The sequence below is a fragment of the Arvicanthis niloticus genome, chromosome 24, assembly GCF_011762505.2.
Source record: "Arvicanthis niloticus isolate mArvNil1 chromosome 24, mArvNil1.pat.X, whole genome shotgun sequence".
Taxonomy (NCBI): Eukaryota; Metazoa; Chordata; class Mammalia; order Rodentia; family Muridae; genus Arvicanthis; species Arvicanthis niloticus.
Window position 1 is genome coordinate 43,338,887 of NC_133432.1, and position 20,285 is coordinate 43,359,171.

Below are 20,285 nucleotides of genomic sequence, written 5' to 3' on the forward strand. Positions count from 1 at the left end.
TGAGGAGCCACCTCCATCAGCTTGCCCTGGAGGCAAGTCTCTGGGGGCATTTTCTCGATCAGTGATTGGTGTGGGCATTTCCGCCCCTGGGTGGGTGAGTCCTGGATTGTATAAAAGGCAGGCTGAGCAGGCCATGAAGAGTCTTCTGCAGTTTCTGCTTCAGTTCCTGTGTCTAGTTTCCTGCCTCAAGTACTTGTCCTGACTTCTTTTAGTGACTGTAAATCGAGATAAACCCTCTCCTCCCCAGGCTGCTTTTGGTTGAGGTGTTTATCACAGCAGAGAGAGCGCACTAGGACAGAAATGTTGACAGAGATGCTAGTGCTCTGGCCTGGGCCCCAGCCTCCATCGCTCTGTGGACCCCCTGCCTTAACCCTGTCCTCTGAGTGCTCGGAGCACAGGCGTGCATACCAGGTATCACTCAGCTCAGACTGACACTTTTTGGTCCTTGTGCCTTGCAAGATTGTGTCCCTGAAATTGAACTAGGACCTCAGCCATGCTAGGCCAAAGCCCTGCCTCAGGCCACACCTACGGCCCTGGGTCTACCATTTGTCCCTTGTAGCAGTTGGCTCCCTAGGCTGTTTCTTTGTGAGCCCTCTGCTCTGCCTTGATTGCTTTGCTGCCTTCCACTCAATATGCACAGTGGCCCTGCCATGGTCTACTGAGCTGTGGCCCATCCTGTTGAAGTGTGGGTGTTCCCAAAGGTTCTATCTATAGACTTCCTCCCCTGAAGCCATATTCCCCGTGTTTTTCCGTGATGCCATTTTAGTCTTTTCTTGCTTTATGAGTGGTTTCCTGTTGTTAAGGACTTGCCTGTCCCATCAGGAGTGTGAGCATGCCTGCTTCTTCCTTCCTAGCAAGCTTAGATTTTTAAAATTCATTTGTTTTATGTATTCAGTAGCAATAGGACAGGTGTTGTATACCGTGTAGGGCTGTTAGTTCAGCTAACTCTCCTGACCATATCCACACACGAGCGTGTACGTGAGAGTGTGCAGCAGTCGTCTTTCTGCATCAGCTTATGGTGAAGTGTGATGTCAGCTCCACCCATTCTCCTGCACATGTCATGGTTTTCAGTTTTCATGGCTGAAGAAGATTTCATTATGTGTACATGCCATCTTCTTTATTCATCATTAATGGATGTCTGGGTGGCTCTATTTCAGAGCTGCTGTGAATAATACAGCAATAAACAGGGATGAGCAAGTGTCTCTGGTGCGGTGATGCCATGCACACCAGAGGTGTGTACCAAGAGTGGTGTGGCTGGGTTCTGATTTTCATTTGTTGTTTCTGTGGGCTTGTTTGGATTTTTGGAGAGTCTTGACACTGACCCCCACTGAGGTTGCACATTTACATTCTCGGAAGCAGCAAATCAAAGGCCTCTCTTTGTCCACACCCTTGCAGTGTTTGTTTTCACTTGTGTGTTTTCTTGGTGGAGGCCATTCCCACTGGGGTGAGATGTCTCAGATGGCTAAGGACGCTCAACGCTTTTTTGAGTAATAATGGCCACCTATGTTCATTCTATATGAACTGTCTGTTCTTTTCATCAGCCCGTGTATTCATCAATGATTTGAGAGCTTGCTAAATATGAGCCCCCTGGCTGGTGTGTTCTTGATGACAATCTTTCCCAGTTCTGTAGACTCTTCATTCCATCTCCTGGAGGCGGGGGGGGGGGGGGGTCCTCCCGTGTGATCCCCTTCATCGGTTGCTGGGTTTATGGAACTCAGCTCGGACCCCATCTTCAATCACACCGCTCTGTGGCCTCCATTCGTTTCCCTTCACAGGTAGCTTTCAAATGTGTCTCTGGTTAATCCACCTACAGGCCTTGTGTTCCTTGATCTCTCTTTGAAAAATATTTGTCAGACATCCTCAAGAACAGTCCCTGGAGTGTTGCACAGCAGTGCAAGATGGAGACTCAGCTGTGTCCCTCCGTTGCAGCATATAGGAGACAATAAGTGAGAGAAGAAGGAAGGGGAAGCACTTTCCTGTTCACCCTTCTCAGGACTCAAAAGCAGAGTTTTATATCTATATATACATGCTTGGTTTCTGTGGGGAAATGTGCTGCTTTATGGCCCGGGCTAGTTTTCAATTTTAACTGGGTCTGTCCTGTACTTTGTGATGGTAAAAATTTTGGAATTTTTAAATACTGTCGGTGAATGCAAGTCTGTGACCCTCAGTGTGTGATCTGCCGTGGCTGATCACCGACTCAGTCCGTGTCTCCCACCCTTCATACTGCATGTTCCTGGTTGCCACATGCAGCCAGTGTATGGGAAGAGGAGTGTTGTGTACCCTGGCTCCTCCTGGAAGACCAGCAACAGGGGCTTTTTGTCTGAACGTGTTATTGATTTTGAGTATGAATGAACCTCTACCTGCCATTCGCTTAAATAAAAGCATGGTAGCAGTTCCTAGTCAGTTCACGTAGCGTGTCTTGAAATTCAAATTTAACAGACTAAGGAAATACATTTTGTTCCGTGTGTTTTAGCATAGAGCAGATTGGCTTAGCCCTGTGCGTGTGTGTATTTGCCCACAAGTGTGGCGAGGTACAGTGGCACAGTCACATGAAGAAGCCTGCAGATTGCCACCCCTGGCTGAGACACCTGGCCTGGGAAAAGCACCATTTGGTCCAGATTTCACATCATTTCAGTACAGCAGACAGGACTCTTGGGATACTTCCAGGAACTAGTGTCTACTTGAGTATTGCCTTTTGTCTGTCATTGTCTTCATGTCTTTCCTGAATTTGCCTGCCAGGTAGTTTGTACAGAGGTTAGGATCGGAACCGTGTGCTGAATTGTGGGTACTTTATGCCCCCGTGTGCGTAAGCAGTTGCTGCGTATTGATTGATTAACCTCACCCGCCCTCCCCTCCATACCCAACCTTTCCATCTTATCTGAAGGCACCGCTGCTCTTCCTAGGTGTCCTGGAGCCTCTCACAGGAGAGTCGGCCTAGAGAGAAGGAAAACCAACCAATCTCAAACACAGATTGACAGTGAAAGTGGATCCACTGTAATAGAGCCTCCAGGCACCTCGCCCCCAGAAACGGACTGCTTGGGCACCGTGCCTGGAGAGAGAGACTCAACACCAGCACCTCTTCCTGTGTGGACTGAGGAGCCTGGCCTGGACAACCCTGCCTTCGAGGAGAGCGCTGCAGCTGACTGTACGTGTGCCATCCCTCTCCCTGGTTATCTGGTCCCCTTGCCTTTCCTCCCCTGCCCTTCCAGCATGCACTTGTGTCTTGTCGAGACAGTTGCACTGGAGTGTGGTTTGCATGTCACATCATTCTCGCTGGCTGCAGTCCAGAAATAAAGCGAGAGTCTTACCTAGAGGAAGCCGGTCCTCCATCCATCCCCACTGGAACTCGCTATTCTCATGTGTGTGATCAGAACTGTGCTTACATCAGCAGCAAAACCACAAACGCAACACAAACAACTCAAAAAGTCAGTACACGAAACACTATGTTAATTAAGTAAATGTGTGTAGCATTAAGAATTAAACAAACCAGGTTAAACCCCTGAGCCTTGAAAGATGAAGGCTCAGGCGGTTGGCTACTGCCTGGGAATGCATCATCTGACCCACATCCCGGCTACCTGCACACCCACCAGGAAGCACACAGAGCCTGGGCAGCTGTTACTTCTAGAACTCATTTTCTCTAAGAAACCATAAGTCATCCTCCATGTTCCTATGTTTCTTGACATGCCTGGGACACTTTTCGCCCCTTACCACTCAGTGCAATTGTGTCCTTTTCTCTGCTCCTCTGGGGTTACTCACCAGACCACAGCGTTTTGTTTTGTTTTGTTTTGTTTTGTTTTGTTTTGTTTTGTTTTGTTTTGTTTTGTTTTGTTTTGTTTTCTACAGCCTTACACTATCTGTACTTGTGTATGGTGGCTTTCTGTTAGTGTGTGGTCCCCAATGACCTAGTACATACAGTAATTATTTACTGATGCGCCTGTGGAAGAAGAAACTTTGGCTGATGTTAACCATGTTTTACTGGCATAGTCATTGTTCATCTACCAGACCCTGTGTTGAGCTGGAGAGACTCTGAACGCAAACCTTGTCCTTTCTTTGACTTGGCAGCTGTGCAGCAGCCGCTTAGTTTACCAGAGGGAGAGATCACCACCATTGAGATCCACCGTTCTAACCCGTACATCCAGTTAGGAATCAGCATTGTGGGTGGCAACGAGACTCCACTCATCAACATCGTCATTCAGGAAGTCTACCGGGATGGGGTCATCGCCAGAGATGGAAGGCTCCTTGCTGGAGACCAGATTCTTCAGGTAACAGCTCCACTACAACTTAGACAATTGTGATGTTGTAGAAACTGAATTATAGAAAAGTTGGTTTTGCTGGTTTTAAGAGTGTGTGTGTGTGTGTGTGTGTGTGTGTGTGTGTGTATGTGTGTGTGTGTGTGTGTGTTGAGGCAGGGTCTTACTCTGAAGCTCTGACTGGCCTAGATCCTGATAATGTAGACCAAGTTGGCTTCAAACTCAGTTACCAGCCTGTGCCTCCTGCAGCTGGAGCTAATGGTCTACACCACTGTACCCAGCTATTTTCTTCTCTCGCTTTAATTCCAGTCTTATGTGTGACTGGGTGCTTGGGGTGGGGCTCCCTGGTATGTGGGATACTGGACACATCTGGCTTGGACTCTTTGGCTATTCCAGAGCCACCACTGACCAGGCTACAGGTTTCTTTCCCATTGGTTCTATTTCATATCCAGCTTTTTTTGTCCATCTCGTCCCTGCATGTCTGACTGGTCCTTCCATTCCTTGATGGCCAGAAGGTAACAGACAGCACTGATTGGTGGTGATAATTTTTTGCCCCATCCTGGGAATTCAACCCAGGGCTGTGCACATGCTAGGCAAGCACTCTGCCCCTGAGTTACACCTCAGCCTGTGTTAAACAAGTTTGTACTGCAGAATGTTGGGTAAATTCAGAACAGTCATTCCCTGAGGCCCTGCCAGCATCCAATTCTGGGTGTTCAGTCGCTGCTCTCTGTTGTCCCCCAGAGTACTGCCCTTAGGAAGAAACAGGTATTTTCCCCCAAAAGCACTAGCATAGAACTAGATATTTTTCTATAATTAGAAGACATTACAGAAAGGACAGGGACAGTGAGTGTCCTGTTTCATAGGAAAGCTGCCCTGGCCATTTGAGTCCCTGTGATTTAAAAAAGGAAAAAAAAAAGATCATTTCTATGAGAAAAAACTCATGAACAAGAGAAAGACTGCCTTCTCAGAGCTCAAGCACAAGACCGTCTCCCTCGACCCATTTTATCCTTTGCTCTGATCCTTCAGGGCCTCCTGCCTCCCTCTTTCCCTGGTACCTCTCCAATCTAGGCACCACGTCATTCCCGTTTCAGTGCAGCATTCCGTCTGGGATCCTCCTCCCGCTCACCTCCCTGACTCCAGGTTGTTCACGTCCAGGGTGATGCTGCTCTGACCCTCATTGCCAACGGCAGTGTCGGTCCAAGCACCTCATGCAGCCTTGCGGCTTTTTTTTAAGTTTTTCATGGCTATTTCTCTGTGTAGCCCTGGCTGTCCTGGAATTCACTCAGTAGACCAGGCTGGCCTCAAGCTCAAAGATCTGCCTGCCTCTGCCTCCCTAGTGCTGGGATTAAAGGCGTGCGCACCACCCAAAACTGCAGCCTCACTTCCTAATCAGAGTTCTTCCCTACAGTGCTCCAGGCACCGTACTAGCTGCTAGGGATTCATTTTAAAACTAAAAGTCTGTCCTGCCTTCATAGAACATCTCTTCCCATTGGAAGGTTGAGCGTCCTGCCTTCTTGTGGGAAACCAAATCTCTGTCCTCAGCTGCTCTCAAGTTTGCTCCGGTCTGTGTGCTTTCCTCGGCAAACTGTCCAGCCGTTCTTCCCACACTGCCCCCATTCCCTTGGTGTCTCCATCACACTTTTGTGCGTGATCTGCCACACTGAGGAAGGTGCTTCTCAAGTTTAACTGTGCGCACAGTCTTTCTCCAGGAGCTCCAACAGTGCCCAGTGGTCTGGTTTGTGGTTCAGATTTGTCACGGTATGACAGGGAAGACATTCAGTTGGTCCAAGGAACACCAGAAGGGTGAACTTGGCTGTGACGTCCTGTTGAGAATAGTCGTCTCCTGTAGCAAGACAAGCCTGCAACCTCTAGGAACTAAGCTGTCCCCAGAGGAATCTGTAGACCTGGAACAGAAGGGGCCAGGTCTCGCACAGCGAATGGGGTTTTCACTGGGGATCCGCAACATTGGTGTGTCCGTCCCCTTGACCACGTTTTTCTCTTTAGTCCTCAAGCCCCACACCCTTCCAGGCCACTGGTGTGGCTGACACAGACGGAATTTCAAATTGCTTTTGAAGTTCGGCTTCTGATCTACTGTTTGCACGTACTGTATCTTTTCTGTCATTTTATGTGTGTTCTCTGGCTGCACAAGGCTGGTACCACACTGAGGACACTTGGCCTGTACTCGTATTTCCTAACTCCTGCCCTGCATTTACAGACAGTCTTAAAGCTAAGCTGTTTCCAGCTACACGCCTCCCACACAGCTTGACACCTTGTCTTTACTGCACCCCCACCCCCCTTGGAGCCTTTCTAGCAATGGTTTTAAGTGCATACTTTTGTCTTTTTTTTTTTTTTTTTTTAACAAAGTGTGCCAATTTGAAAATCCTGTGCAATAAGGTGGTTCATTTACAGACTAGTGGCCACACTGTAGTTTTATCTTAGTAAACATGCAGTTAATGGGAATAACTAGACTTTTCCATGTTAAAGCACACGCTTGCACACACACACACACACACACACACACGCACACACACACATTCAATGCAGTAGCATCTTTACAAAGGGAACCTGTGTTCTCACAGTTTTTGCCCCTCTTCAGAGATTCAATGCAGCCTTTGAGCAATTACAGAGGGAAAATGGCGCTCATTATAAGTCAGGTCAATGTTATTAAAAGTGATACAGCTTCTAGAACATTAAAAGTAAATATTTTTGGTTTGATCAGAAACATCAGTGACTTACATCGTGTTGGTTAAGAAACAAAGGCCATATTTAGTCAAAACGCACGATAGCACTTACTGTTTGTGCTCTTTGTGCAAAAACAAGAAGCAGTCTATTACAGTCTGCTCAGAATCTCACTGACAACCATGTATGCATTCTTGAAAAAGGAGTCTTTTCATAGTTGGGTACTCCCAGCCTGCTGTACAGAGAAAGCAGGCTGCATGCTTGCGCATGGCTGCGGAGCAGAGCAGGCTTTCAGCCCGGCATTTTATCCTTTGTGGCTGTCTGAAGCTGGAAAATGTGGGCACAGCAGTATCAGCCCACAGCAGAACCACTAAAATGATGATGGACCCAGGGGTCCTGTCGGCCAGGGTTTCCGGAACATCCTTAGAGTTCTGGTCTCAGTCCAGTGTTATCAATCCTGTCAGTGTCTCAGAATTGCTGCCGCTTGCACAAATGTTATAAACATGGGACAATAGAAAGCTCGTCTGTGATGCCTAAAGATTTGATGACTGGATTTTAAAAGGTATCCGTAGACTAAAATCAACAAAATTCAAGGCAGTACTGTTCAAAACTGTCAAACTCAAAAAATAAGCAAATACCCCAAATTCAAAGAGATCTAACTGCCCATACGAGATAGATAAGAGGAAAGCCTTTTGTGTAGGAAAACCTCTCGGGTTCCTGATGGTCACATGCCTAACCCAGCGCTCTCCCATTAGAGGTGTTCAGACAACATTGGTTTTTATCTCTGATGGATTCAGAAAACTCTAATTGTGATAAATACGAAAATTATACTCACCTCCTAGGTGGATAATTGAAGCTGGACTATTTTCCTGAGTGATATGTTACATGTTCAAAGATCAGTCACTGTAATTGTATCAGGGCTGTACATTCTAATGAGTACATGAATATTGAATTACACTTAGCATATTAAATATGCATTATATATGTATGCTGATAATTAGAGTGGAATTGTAATTATATACTTTAAAAGTCACTCAGAATGTGCAACTTTTTAAGAAATAAAATGATTTATTTAGTCTAAGTAGGTGTGTTTCATTAGGCAAAGCAGCTTTGAAATCCAGGAACTTGAGCCTGCGAGCCTGTGAGCCTGCGAGCCTGTGAGCCACAGAGCTGTGTTTGATATGGGCTTGCCTGCCGGAATGTAGCCTGCTCCCTCACACTGGTGCTGGGAAGTAGAGTGGACCCGGAGGAGGCAAGTTCCACGTCCCTCCAAGGTTACCAATAGCTAGCTAGCAGAGCCAAGGGCTGTAATCGCAGAGCGCCATCGGCATCTGTGTCCCTAACTACTGCTCTACACTGTGCTGCAGTTCATCTTATAGTCTCGGCTCCAAGACTCTCCTTAGAGGCCTTTTCACTGTAGGTCAGGGATCCTGTAGCATTTTCTCCATAGTGGTTTCCTTAGACATCTCTGCAAGTTAGGAATGTAAAACTTTGTAATGTACTGGCCATAGATGTTTTGTTTGTCCGTTTGTTGTAGGTCAACAACTATGACATCAGCAACGTGTCCCATAACTATGCCCGGGCCGTGCTCTCCCAGCCCTGCAGCACGCTGCATCTGACAGTGCTGCGGGAGAGGCGCTTCGGCAGCCGTGCAAACAACCATGCCGACGGCAGTGCGCCACGGGACGAGGTCTTCCAAGTGCTGCTCCACAAACGTGACTCTGCAGAGCAGCTCGGCATTAAATTAGTCCGAAGGACAGATGAGTCAGGCGTTTTCATTCTTGACCTCCTGGAAGGGGGGTTGGCAGCGCAGGATGGCAGGCTCAACAGCAATGACCGGGTGCTGGCCATCAACGGACATGACTTGAAGCATGGGACCCCAGAGCTTGCTGCCCAGATTATTCAGGTAAATGCCCAACACTGAGCCTGGCTTGGCACACAGCTGTGTCTGTTTTCATTGCTGTATAACCAGGGCCAGCAATGCTTCTTTGGAAAATCAGACATGGTTATCTAAAAAGTAGCCTTCAAAATCCACAGTTACATATAACGTCCCTAATAGAGCTGTGTGTGTGTGTGTGTGTGTGTGTGTGTGTGTGTGTGTGTGTGCTGTTGTTTAGGGTGTAGTTGTTGACTGTTTGCCTGGAGCTGTACTCCCATGTACTTTGGAACATCTGTACAGTATAAACACCTCAGCTTTATGTCATTTCAAGAGAGCAAGGGTTCACTTCAAAAAGTTTGTCAAGGCAGTTTTCAAGGACAGTTGGAATACTGGTTTGGTGCTCTCAGTATTAACAGTAATGACAATGAGTGTATATTTTAAGAAAGGCCAGTAGCCACTTGACACTCCCCACAGTGTGACATAGTAATCAGAGCTTTGCATTGTAAACAGCAGGGTTCTGTCCCCTCAGCATTTGCCTCTTAGACCCTGGAGAGGCCACTGATGTGGCAAATGACTCATAGTACAGTGTCATCGCTGTTTATCACTTACTTTCCAACTGAAGAGCAGAAAATTAGGCAATTTTTATATTAAATTTAATTTTGCATGTATGTATATGAAAGTGTGTATATGTGCATGGTTGTGTGTATGTGTGCGTGTGTGTGCATGTGCCTGTGCCTGTGCCTGTGTGTGCCTTCCATGGTGCACACAGAGATCAGAGGACAGCTGCGGTAGCTGGTTCTCTTCTTCCACCGTGGCGGTCCCAGAGATTGAACTTAGATCATCAGGCATTGCAGGAAGTCCCTTACCTGCTGAGCCACCTTTCCAGCCCATGAAGGAATTTCTTAACATTGTTAATTTTAGTCATGGGCAAGGAATTTACTTCCTCTCACGGTTCCTTAAAGCAGGCTGTCAGATCTTTTGTAGTTGGGGGTTGTGGTGATGACCGAACAGGGTGATTTGAATGCACTCTAAAAAGCAAGGGCAACATGACCTTAGGTGTAACACGTGTATGAACCTTCACTCAGACAGCAGGCTTCTATGTTTAAAATGGTAGCCACTAGCCTTCAAATAGTTTAAAGATTTACTGTTGTTAGATCTATAAACTGATACAAAAGAATTTAACTCTTAAAGACCTGTGTGTATGTCTGTGTCTGTGTCTGTGTCTCTGTGTGTGTGTGTATGTCTGTGTGTATGTCTGTGTGTGTGTCTGTGTGTGTGTGTATGTCTCTGTGTGTGTGTGTGTGTGTTTCAGTGTAAAAGGTTTGAAAATATTAGCCTGTGACCCTCATGCCATTAGGTAGTGACTGCCCATGAGGCTTTGGTGAGGGGACCAACAAGTACACAGAAAATTATGGTGTCCCCAGGCATTGCACGACGGTAGCATTCACTGGCCTGAGGCAGGAGCCTCTAGCCTTGGGTTACTCAGTGGGGTTACTCAGTGCGACCCTGCCTCGATAAGAGAGAAGAGAATGGGTTTCACTAGCGATCTTTAAGCCACAGATGTCATTTGTGACAGGTAGTGATGAGTTGTCTTCTTCAGGCCAGCGGAGAGAGGGTGAACTTAACAATTGCCAGACCAGGGAAGCCCCAGCCCAGCAGTGGCAGCCGTGAGGCTGGAGCACACAGCAGCAGTCCTGCGCAGCCACCTTCGCACAGCCGACCAAGCTCACACAAGGTGAGAGCCCTCTAAGGATCACTGTTACACTGATCAGGTGTAAGTATAGGCCTTTTTGTATGCCTGCCGGTCATAATGCAGTGTAAAGTTGGGGTTTTTGTTGGTTGGGTTTTGTTTGGTTTTTTTGGTTTTAAGCCTGAAGTACAAGCTTGTTGTTCTGTTGGAAAGCTGAACCTAGGTGTGTGGGGTTCAGACTCTGAGAGTAGTCTCCCACATCAGCTACTGTAGTTTCTTGTCAAGGAGGCTTCATCTGTCCTGTGAAGTGACCCTCCAGGACAATCCACGTTAGTGCTTGTAAGCAGGCTCTTCCCGGATTGCCTGTTTAAATGTGATCATCAGTTTTATGATTAAAAATGCATCATGAAAACATGATAAAGTCTGTGGTTAGTAGTTAGGCATGTTATCTATAGTAACAGAATTAGCTGTGTGAACACTGAGGCTGGGAATCGTAAGCTTTGATAGCACATGGACAGTGTGTTTTTATGGTATTAAAATCCCCATTTATTGGCTGGTCAGTGGTGGCACACGTCTTCAATCCCAGCACTCAGGAGACAGAGGTGGACAGGTCTCTGTGAGTTCAAAGCCAGCCAGAGTGAGTTCCAGGTAAATCAGGACTACATAGTAAGACACTGTCTCAAAAACAAAGAGCTTGCGGGGCAGTGGTGGTGCTCGCCTTTAATCCCAGCACTTGGGAGGCAGAGGCAGCCGGATTTCTGAGTTTGAGGCCAGCCTGGTCTACAGAGTGAGTTCCAGGACAGCCAGGACTACACAGAGAAACCTTGTCTTGAAAAAACAAAAAAAAAAAAAACCAAAACAAAACAAAAAAACAACAACAACAAAACCAAAGAGCTTCAGCTTCAGTCCTCATTTGGGAGTAAGGTATAATGTCCCTGTATAACCGCTCAGAACTGTCACCTTGTTTACCTGTCTTCCTCAGCTGCATGTTAATTATTAACTACCCAAGACCTTCCCTTGGACCGCAGGACCTCACTCGGTGTGTCACGTGCCAGGAGAAGCATGTCACTGTAAGGAAGGAGCCGCACGAGTCCCTGGGGATGACGGTTGCTGGGGGCAGAGGGAGCAAGAGTGGTGAGCTGCCCATCTTTGTGACCAGCGTGCCACCCCACGGCTGCCTTGCTCGAGACGGCAGGATCAAGAGAGGTACGACAGGGCCCTGGAAGTTCAGCCAGGTCCCATTTCAGAAGTACGGTCGCATTTTTAAGGAGTAATTACTGTGTTTCATGTTAAATGCGACTTTTAAAAATCTTTTAAAGTATCCTTGTATATAATCATAGTGTTTTTCTGTAAGGTTAGGGATTAACCCCGATGACGGTTCTGATGAGACTCTGCGGTTACTCGGACTGTTGGCTTGTTTTTATCTTGGAAAAGAGCCTCTGAGATTCTTTCACCTCCAGCCATGGCAAACACTGCTGAAGGCCGTGTCACTAAAATACAGCACTGGTTATAATAAAGTGTCGGGGCCAGTGTGACGGCCGGGCAGGTAAAAGCATTTAAGGCGGATGACATGAGTTCTGTCCCCAGAACTCAACAAAGAAGACAAGGGATTCCAGAGGTTGCCGTCTGACCTCGTGCACATACCACGGCTAGTGTGTCCAGGGACTCGAGGAAGGAGCAGAGGACAAAGCTCGTTTCAGAGATTTGACTTCTTCACGTTTCACGTTCCCTCTCAAGTATGTTAAGGAAAACATAAAATTGAACACTGTTGCCTTGATAGAATAGCAGTCTCTGCTGATGAGGTTCATATGGGAAGAAAATTGAAGCAGGAATGAAGGTAGGCTCTCACCCTGACCTCACAATGGCTAGCTCACAGTGAACTTAAGACCTGATATAAAGCTAAGAGACTTGTGAGAACCCACATGCAAAGTCTCGTGACCTGCAGTTAGGCAGCAATGTCTTAGGTAACCCACAGAGTAGGGGAAACATTTACAGATCATACATTGTGTACATGGCACATCAAGGGATTGTAAAGAACTTTCCCAAATCAGTTAAAACCATGAATTACCTAATTTAGGGACAGAAATAGGCATTTCTCCCACAAAGGTAATCACATGGAATACAGCTCACCACAACTGGAGGCAGGGCTCAGATGCTCTCAGACTGCTCTAAAATGTTTTAGGGCGTGGTGCTGCTGCTTTGTGGCCAGTACTAAAGCCCATGGCACCGGGTGTATATTTCAACAAGGCTACTATTTTTTCTTAAGTTACTTGGCCAGTTGTAGATTTCGGTGACAGTTCAGTTCCTTTTTGGGTTTTATTGTCACGCATACATGTGGGAACACCTTTCCAAGTTTGTTTTGTTTTGTTTTGTTTGAATCCACAGCTGTTTGTTTATTTTTTTAATGCTCTCAGAATTGAGTTATACAAAATAACAATCCAAACCCCACCTTTCCTCAACGACTATACAAAAGGATTGTTTTTGTGACAGCCACTCCCGGCCCACAAGTCAAGCTAATGTGGTCAATACATTCTCGCTATGTGCTCTGCCCTCAAGCTATGTGCTCTGCCTCCGGGTGCCCCACCGCAGGCACCCCGCAGCCTCTCCAGGCTTCAGCAAACAGTGAAACCTAACGGGCATCAGTGCCCTAGACTGCAGTGGGCTCTGAGCGTAGGTTCACAGAGCAAACCGTCTACACAACAGCAAAAAATAAACCAAACACCTGATTCGGAATTCACATAGGAAGTGCAATGAAGGGAAAAAAACCCAGACTCACAACTTAACAAGCTCCAGGTTCTGTGTTCTCTCTATCCCTTAAGAAGTCCAGCTGTCTGAGCATCGTAAACATGGTGACTTTTTTTGTTGAGCCTATAAAAAAAAAGTAACTATTCCCCCCCCCCCATAATAATGAATGTGTAACTTAAAATGACATACAAGGACTTATTTATTTATTTATTTATTTATTTATTCTTCTCTTGCACAGCTCATCCCAACCAAAGTTTTCCCTTCCTCCATTCTTCTCAGTCCCTCTCCCCGCCTCACCCAGATCCACTCCTCTATTTCCCTTCAGAAAAGAGCAGGCCTCCCAACCGAACACAGCCTAAGAAGATGCAGTAAGACTAGGTACAAAGTCCTCATATCAGGGCTGGGCGAGGCAACCCAGTAGGAGGAAAAGGGCCCCAAGAGCAGGTAAAAGAGTCAGAGACACCCGGACTCCCACTGTTAGGAGTCCCACAACACCACCAAGCTACACAACCATAGCATATGCAAAGGACACAGAGCAGACCCATGCAGGCCCTGTGATAGCCACTTCAGTCTCTGTGAGCCCATATGGGCCCTGCTTAGTTGATTCTGTGGGCCTTGTTCTCCTGGGGTCCTCCACCCCTCTGGCTCCTACAGTTCTTTCTCTCTCTCTTCCTTAGGGTTCCCCAGCTCCACGGGAGAGAGACCTGATGGACATCTCCAATTTGGGCTATCTCTCCGCCTAATGTTTGTCTGTGGGTCTCTACACCTGTTCCCATCAGCCTCTCTGATGACAGCTGGGCTAGGCACCCATCTGCAGTTTGGTGGCTGGAGTAGCCTCTCCCAAGTTTTCAATAATGAGAATCTGTTGCTTTCACAATTTCAAAGATTAGCCAGGTGATGGTGGCACACGCCTTTAGTCTCAGCACTCGGGAGGCAGAGGCAGACAGATCTTTGAGTTCAAGGATAACCTGGTCTACAGAGTGATTTCCAGGACATCTAAGGCTACACAGAGAAACCCTGTCTCAAAAAACCAAAACAAAGTGAAATCTGAAAGATGGATGATGAATAAAGGGGAGGCTTTTTGTGGCCGTTACAGCACAGGAGTGCTGTCACCAGCTCTAACCCTTCTTAGCCCTTATGTAAGACGCCAGCCTGCATAAAAGACACACACTCGGGTTATTTTACTTAAAAGCCCTAAGCCTAAGTGGGGCAGGTTTGGAGCGATTCTAACTTATTCCCCAGCCACATGTCCCTCATTACTTACTGTTTTTCCTGGCTACATTCTCGTGGTCTGTCTCCTCTCATGGCGGCCTCCTCCACCTCCGTGTTCTTTCTTCTCCACCCTTTGGTCTCTCCTGAGACTCCTCACTTTATCCTCAAGTCCCACCTTTCTCCCTCCACTTCCTGATCACAGGCTCTGGCCTTGTTACACTGGGGAGCAAGATTCACATAGCATCACTTGGTGTACGTGGGGATCTGCTCATGGGGGCAACCATGTCTTGGGGACCAGTATTTAGCTTTTGAATATATGGCAGTGTTGGACCAACACACTACACTTGTACCCTTTAATAATCCCTGTGTCTCCTTTGTATTGTTTTATTTTATCTTATTTTATTTAACTTGGGAGACCAACAAACACGTTGTTCCCCTTCAACCAAGGGAAGTAGATGTTCAAATCATGTTTCATTTCACTAAGTGCCCAAGGGTGACTGCTCTCATAGTCTGGCATGTGAGCCCTGAGCAGGGTTGCTTCTGTGTATAAACTCGTGTGATATTAAATAGAATCTGTTTAAAAAGTTATTTCTAGGAGCACAGGAGCAAATAGGTGTTGAGAAAGAAGTGTAGCACTCTCTGAAGCTCAAGAGAAGCTGTCATGCTCACCGTGTACACAGCTATGCAGGTAGTGATTCAGACTCAGGGACCCCACAAGGTGCTTCAACTAGTTTGTTCCTCTGTAGTCTGACCTTGTTTACATTTTGAGCTGTTTTAGAATGTTTCCCATGAATTGTCCTTGGTAGTACAGAAAAGTACAAAGATGTAAAAAACCCATTTCCACCCATCGAGGCTCTTGAGCTGTCCCGTCGATTAGTTGGCAAGCAAGCGCTTCTGGGAGTCACGTGGCACTCAGGTCACTCACTCTTCTGGCCCTCCCAACTGCACAGGTGACGTGTTACTGAACATCAATGGCATTGACCTGACCAATCTAAGTCACAGCGAGGCTGTGGCCATGCTGAAAGCCAGCGCCGCATCTTCGGCTGTCATCCTCAAAGCCCTGGAAGTCCAGATAGCCGAGGAAGCCGCCCAGGCCTCCGAGGAGCAGCCAAGCCCTGTCAGTGAGAATGAGTACGACGCCAGCTGGTCCCCATCCTGGGTCATGTGGCTCGGGCTGCCAAGGTACCAAGAGCTTGTTTTGTTGTCGCAAAGAATGGTCGTGTTTTAACCTTTATCAGTTACACAGTTTAACGCTCCCAGTGCATAGAAAGGGCATTGATTAGGTAAAGTGCACCGAGTTATAAAAGCAAAAAAAAAAGTTTTAGATAGATTTAGTAACAACTAAATCTAACTAACTAAATCTAACTAAACTAAAAGTATTTGTATCTTCTTGTAAAAAGAAGACAATTCCCATTAAGGAGGGGTCTTTTTGTTTATTGTTGGTTTTTGTTTTGGTTTGTTTTGAGGGGGACAGAGCGTGCACTTGTACACAGGCTGAGATTATAGGCACATACCGTCACGTGAACCTGGCTTTTCTGTTTGGGCTCTGGGGATCCAGACTCAGATCCTCACGCTTAGACAGGAGGCATTTACCACTGAACCAGCTTGCCTTGAAAAGGCAGAATTTTGAGTTTCTGGAGCAGGATCTCACTCTGTAGCCCAGGCTAGCCAAGAACTTATGATCATTTTGTAAAAGGGCAGTTAGAACTCAGTCTGTATTGAACAAAGGAGATGTGACCAGCAAGATGCTCTCTGGCTGGCTGGTGGGGAACAGGGAGACATTGGAACCTCCCTTGGCACCCCAGGCTGCTTGCCTTTCTCCAGATGGTTGATGCTGGTGGTGAAATAGGAAGAGTGTGTTGTCCTGTTTATTTGTGTCTAAAGTAATTTAGATTCTCATTATCTATAAAAAGCATTGTGAAGCATATTTGACTATTAGCCAAGTATGAAGCTGCTGGTTCTTAAATAAAAATAAACCAGAAAAATGCACCAGTTTCTGAGTCATCTGCCTCACGTGGGATAACTTACAGTGAGGAGCGTTCACACGCACTGTATGCTTCGTGAAGAACTAGCATGAAGAACAGCAAAGACGCCATGGGGATTGTGCTTCTTTGCTCCTGACCCAGCTTTCAGGCTCGTTCCCACGAGCTTCTGTTGGTTTTGTTTCTTGGTTTTTAATCCCAAGGCCTAGAAGTGATGCAGAAGTGGTCCAGACATGACAGGACCTTGTGACTGGGATTGATGATAGCAAAAGTGACCTTATTGTATCATACATGTCTGTCAGTGCATCAGACCTGGAATGCAGAGGCTGGAGAGATGGCTTCAGAGGACGCAGCACTCTCTTCTGGTCCCCACTGGCACTGTACATATATGGCACATATACATACATGTAGGAGACAGCCATTTACATAGAATAATAGTGAATCCTTTTTGAAAAACAGGCATAAATGATTACTCTCCAACTACTGCAGAGTACTGTCTAAACTGGGGAGCTCAGAACTCTTGTTCAGCTGATACCTGGGTAGTCAGATTCATTCTAAACTGGTTAAGAGAAGAGGATGGAACCTGGAGACAAAGGCAGGTGGATCTCTGTTAATTTGAGGCCAGCCTAGTCTACATAGTGAGTTACAGGACAGCCAGGGCTACACAGTGGGACCCTGTCTCAAAAGAAACAAAACAAACAGCAAAAAAGAGGATAGAAGCTGTTTGCCCAAACTATGGGGGTTCAGTGCATTGCCTCCGACAGTAGATCAGTCAGAGTAGCGACCTCCTGGGAAATCTCATGGCCCTGATGCTGTCTTTAGCTGTCTTTGTGCCAACCTGGTTTGGGGGCTGCATGTTCTCATTGTTGTTCATAGCATTTCATGGCGCTCCAGGCATAGCAAGAAAGGGTTTGTGTTGTCTGAGTGTGCATGTGTGTATATGTTTGTATCTGTATGTATCTGTGTGTTTGTATCTGTTTGTATCAGTGTGTGTGGTGTGAGGGTGTGTGTGTGTGTGTGTGTGTGTGTGTGTGTGTGTGTGTGTGTACAAGTGTGTGTGTGTGTGTGTGTGTGTGGAGGCTGAAGTTCAACATCCTCTGTCTTCCTTGACTGCTCTCCACCTTTGCTTTTTGAGGCGGCATGTCTCTCTGAACCATTTGGCTAGGCTGGTAGCCAGTGATGTTTTGGGGTCTCCCTAGCTCTGCTGCCTCTCCTCCATGCCCCAGCACTGTGAATGCAGATGTAGTTTGCCCCTTGTACTGCTTTTTTTTTTTTTTCCTTCTTCTTAATGTGGGCTCTGGGAACCAAACTTAGGTCCCGTAGCTTACACAGCAAGAACTTAAGCAACTGAGCCAACCCCTCTGCTCAGGAAGGGTTTTGGACGAGTGACAGTATAGTAAGACATCTTTGAGCTTAGCTGAATGGATACCTGTAGGTCGGGCTGTTGTGTGGCCTGTGAGTTCCCCTGCACTGCCCTGCTACACCAGACGCTGGCCTGCTTGCTCTAAAGGATACAGAACTATGAAGGTGACTGCACTGTTCCAAGAATCTGGGCCAGTGGTGAGGCTTCAGTGCTTGCCAGAAGCCTCTCTAGAAGCGCCTACCCATGAGCTAAGAGTTCTGGCACCATGCTGCTTGACAAACCCAGCTCTGTTAGGAAGTCATCTGTAGTGGATTAAAAAACAGAAAGTCATGTCCTTGATATTGTATCAGTCCACGTCGTGGCAAACAACTGACAAAAGCCACATGAGGAGGAGAAAGGTTTGCTTCACAGTCTGAGGCTGTGGCCATTGTGACAGGGTAGCGCTGGGCTCTGAGGGAGGAGGAACCCAAGGCAGATGGTCACATGACATCCTGAGGCAGCAGAGGTGACTACTGGTACTCAGCACACCTTCTCTTTGTCCCTTTTTATTCAGGGTGGGGCTCTGGGATGGTGGTATCCACACTTATGGTGGATCTTCCCCGAGGTGTGTCTCCCAGGTAATTCCTGACCCAGTCAGGTTGATGATGAAAATCACTGCATATCTGATATCACTTCATACTGAGGACTTTTATTAAAAGGGCTTCACTTTGTTTATTTCTAAGCTCTTACTTGCTGCTTATTCCCAGATTTATAGACCTCTGGACATACAAGTGTATTGTGTTCCCTCCCTCCTTGGTTAACATCCTCCAAGCCATAAATAGACCACACTTTACCTATGGCATCTCTGTACTCATGGAGAACAAGAATGTGTTTGTTAGAGTCTCCTGTAAAGGTGTGAGTCCTTGTGGGTGCAGGGGTTGGGGGGAAACATCAGCCCCTCCTGTAAATTAAAGCACCGCCCTGTAGCATGCTTCCAGAAAGGGCCACCGTCCAAATTTATTTCTGTCCCCTCTCCTCTCCCTTTTCCTCCTCTTTTCTTATTTTGGGGCACTTGGGATCACCTAGGATCTCTCGGTTCTAGCCTGAGCTACCGCCTGCACAGCCTTGTACCCCCACTGCCTGCCACCCCTCTGCCGAGAACAGCAGTACTGCCTCCGTCGTGCCCTTGGTAGATGCAGTTAGTTCTAGAATCGAGGTGCCATTGACAGTGGGTGAACAGTACCAGGGCATGATCTCTGTGCAGATGTCTAAAGTATATTTGGCAGCTGGGCTGACTTAACCTTCTTCATGTGTTCCTGGCTCCACTTGGCAAGAGAAGCCTAAGGAAAGCTGGAGAAAGCGAGCCTGTCTCAGGATACATCTGTGCTGGGGAATGGCTTGTCAAACTAATAACACAGACAGGGCCAGTACAGCTTGCCTGGCATGTGTAGGAGCCTGGGTCTGATCCCCAGTGTGAGAGCGCGCGTGCACACACACACACACACTCTCTCTCTCTCTCTCTCACACACACACACACACACACAAACATTAATCATGTAGTGAGAGGGAGTTAAGCTAACCTGTTTATCTCTTGTGTATGGCAAAGATGAACAGAACGGGAAGCCTCCATGTTTCATCTCTGCTGTTTTCACAGTGCCCTTCATAGCTGTCATGATATAGTCTTACGAAGAAGCTACTTGGGAAGCTGGGGCTTCAGTATCGTGGGTGGATACGAAGAGAACCACACCAATCAGCCTTTCTTCATTAAGACCATCGTCTTAGGAACCCCTGCCTACTATGACGGAAGATTAAAGTAAGTCTCCTTCTCATTAATGATGTAGATCGTGTATCATACCACACATGATCTAACTGAGAGTTCAGCTCTCACTCCTGCTCTCTGTTGTGTAAATAGAGTGCTATTTCTGCACAGCCACGCTCATACATGCGCCGGCTGTATGTGTCTGCTTACAGTCCTTCTGTACTGATGGGCCACAGGAAGAGGCTGATGATCCCTGAGGGAGTCTGACGCTATGGCCTTTACCATTCCTGCCCCTTGGAGCTATGTGACGTTTGTCTAGACCAGATCTGAACCCGAGTCGTCTGAGTGTGCTGCAGAACGCCAGTGGCCTCTGAGCGCTTCCCGTACAACTCCTGCGGGGCCGATCCCGCCACCAGATAAATCCAGTTCATGTTTCCTGAGGCTCCATGCCTGCCTGACTTTGTGTTCATGTGAGATCCATGAATGGGCAACCATACAGTGTCCCACGTGTAGTGAGGTTTCAACAACTGGATGACTGTTGTGCCCCACCTTCGAGCTGGCAGGCCCAACACTGAGAGCTGTGTGTTTATTTATTTAATGGGGTGTGTGTAGTGTGTGCACATGAGTACCGGTGCCCAGGAAGGCATCAGATCTCCTGGAACCAGAATTAATAGACAGTTGTGAACTGCTGGGGACCAAGCCCAAGTCCCTTGAAAGAGAGAGCGAGTGCTCATACCACGAGCCATC

General features: G+C 47.1%; 1 protein-coding gene across 3 annotated transcripts in view; it reads left to right on the top strand.

The window, feature by feature from the left end:
- The window catches only part of Lnx2 (ligand of numb-protein X 2), a 70,088-nt gene that overhangs the window by 44,038 nt on the left and 5,765 nt on the right, over positions 1 to 20,285 (top strand). For all 3 annotated transcript variants that reach the window (XM_076923917.1, XM_076923916.1, XM_076923915.1), the window contains exons 3-9: positions 2,904 to 3,145; positions 4,063 to 4,262; positions 8,467 to 8,835; positions 10,409 to 10,543; positions 11,527 to 11,704; positions 15,406 to 15,637; positions 19,434 to 19,592. In XM_076923917.1, the coding sequence (XP_076780032.1) occupies positions 2,904 to 3,145; positions 4,063 to 4,262; positions 8,467 to 8,835; positions 10,409 to 10,543; positions 11,527 to 11,704; positions 15,406 to 15,637; positions 19,434 to 19,592 (1,515 nt within the window). The remainder of the gene's footprint in view (positions 1 to 2,903; positions 3,146 to 4,062; positions 4,263 to 8,466; positions 8,836 to 10,408; positions 10,544 to 11,526; positions 11,705 to 15,405; positions 15,638 to 19,433; positions 19,593 to 20,285) is intronic.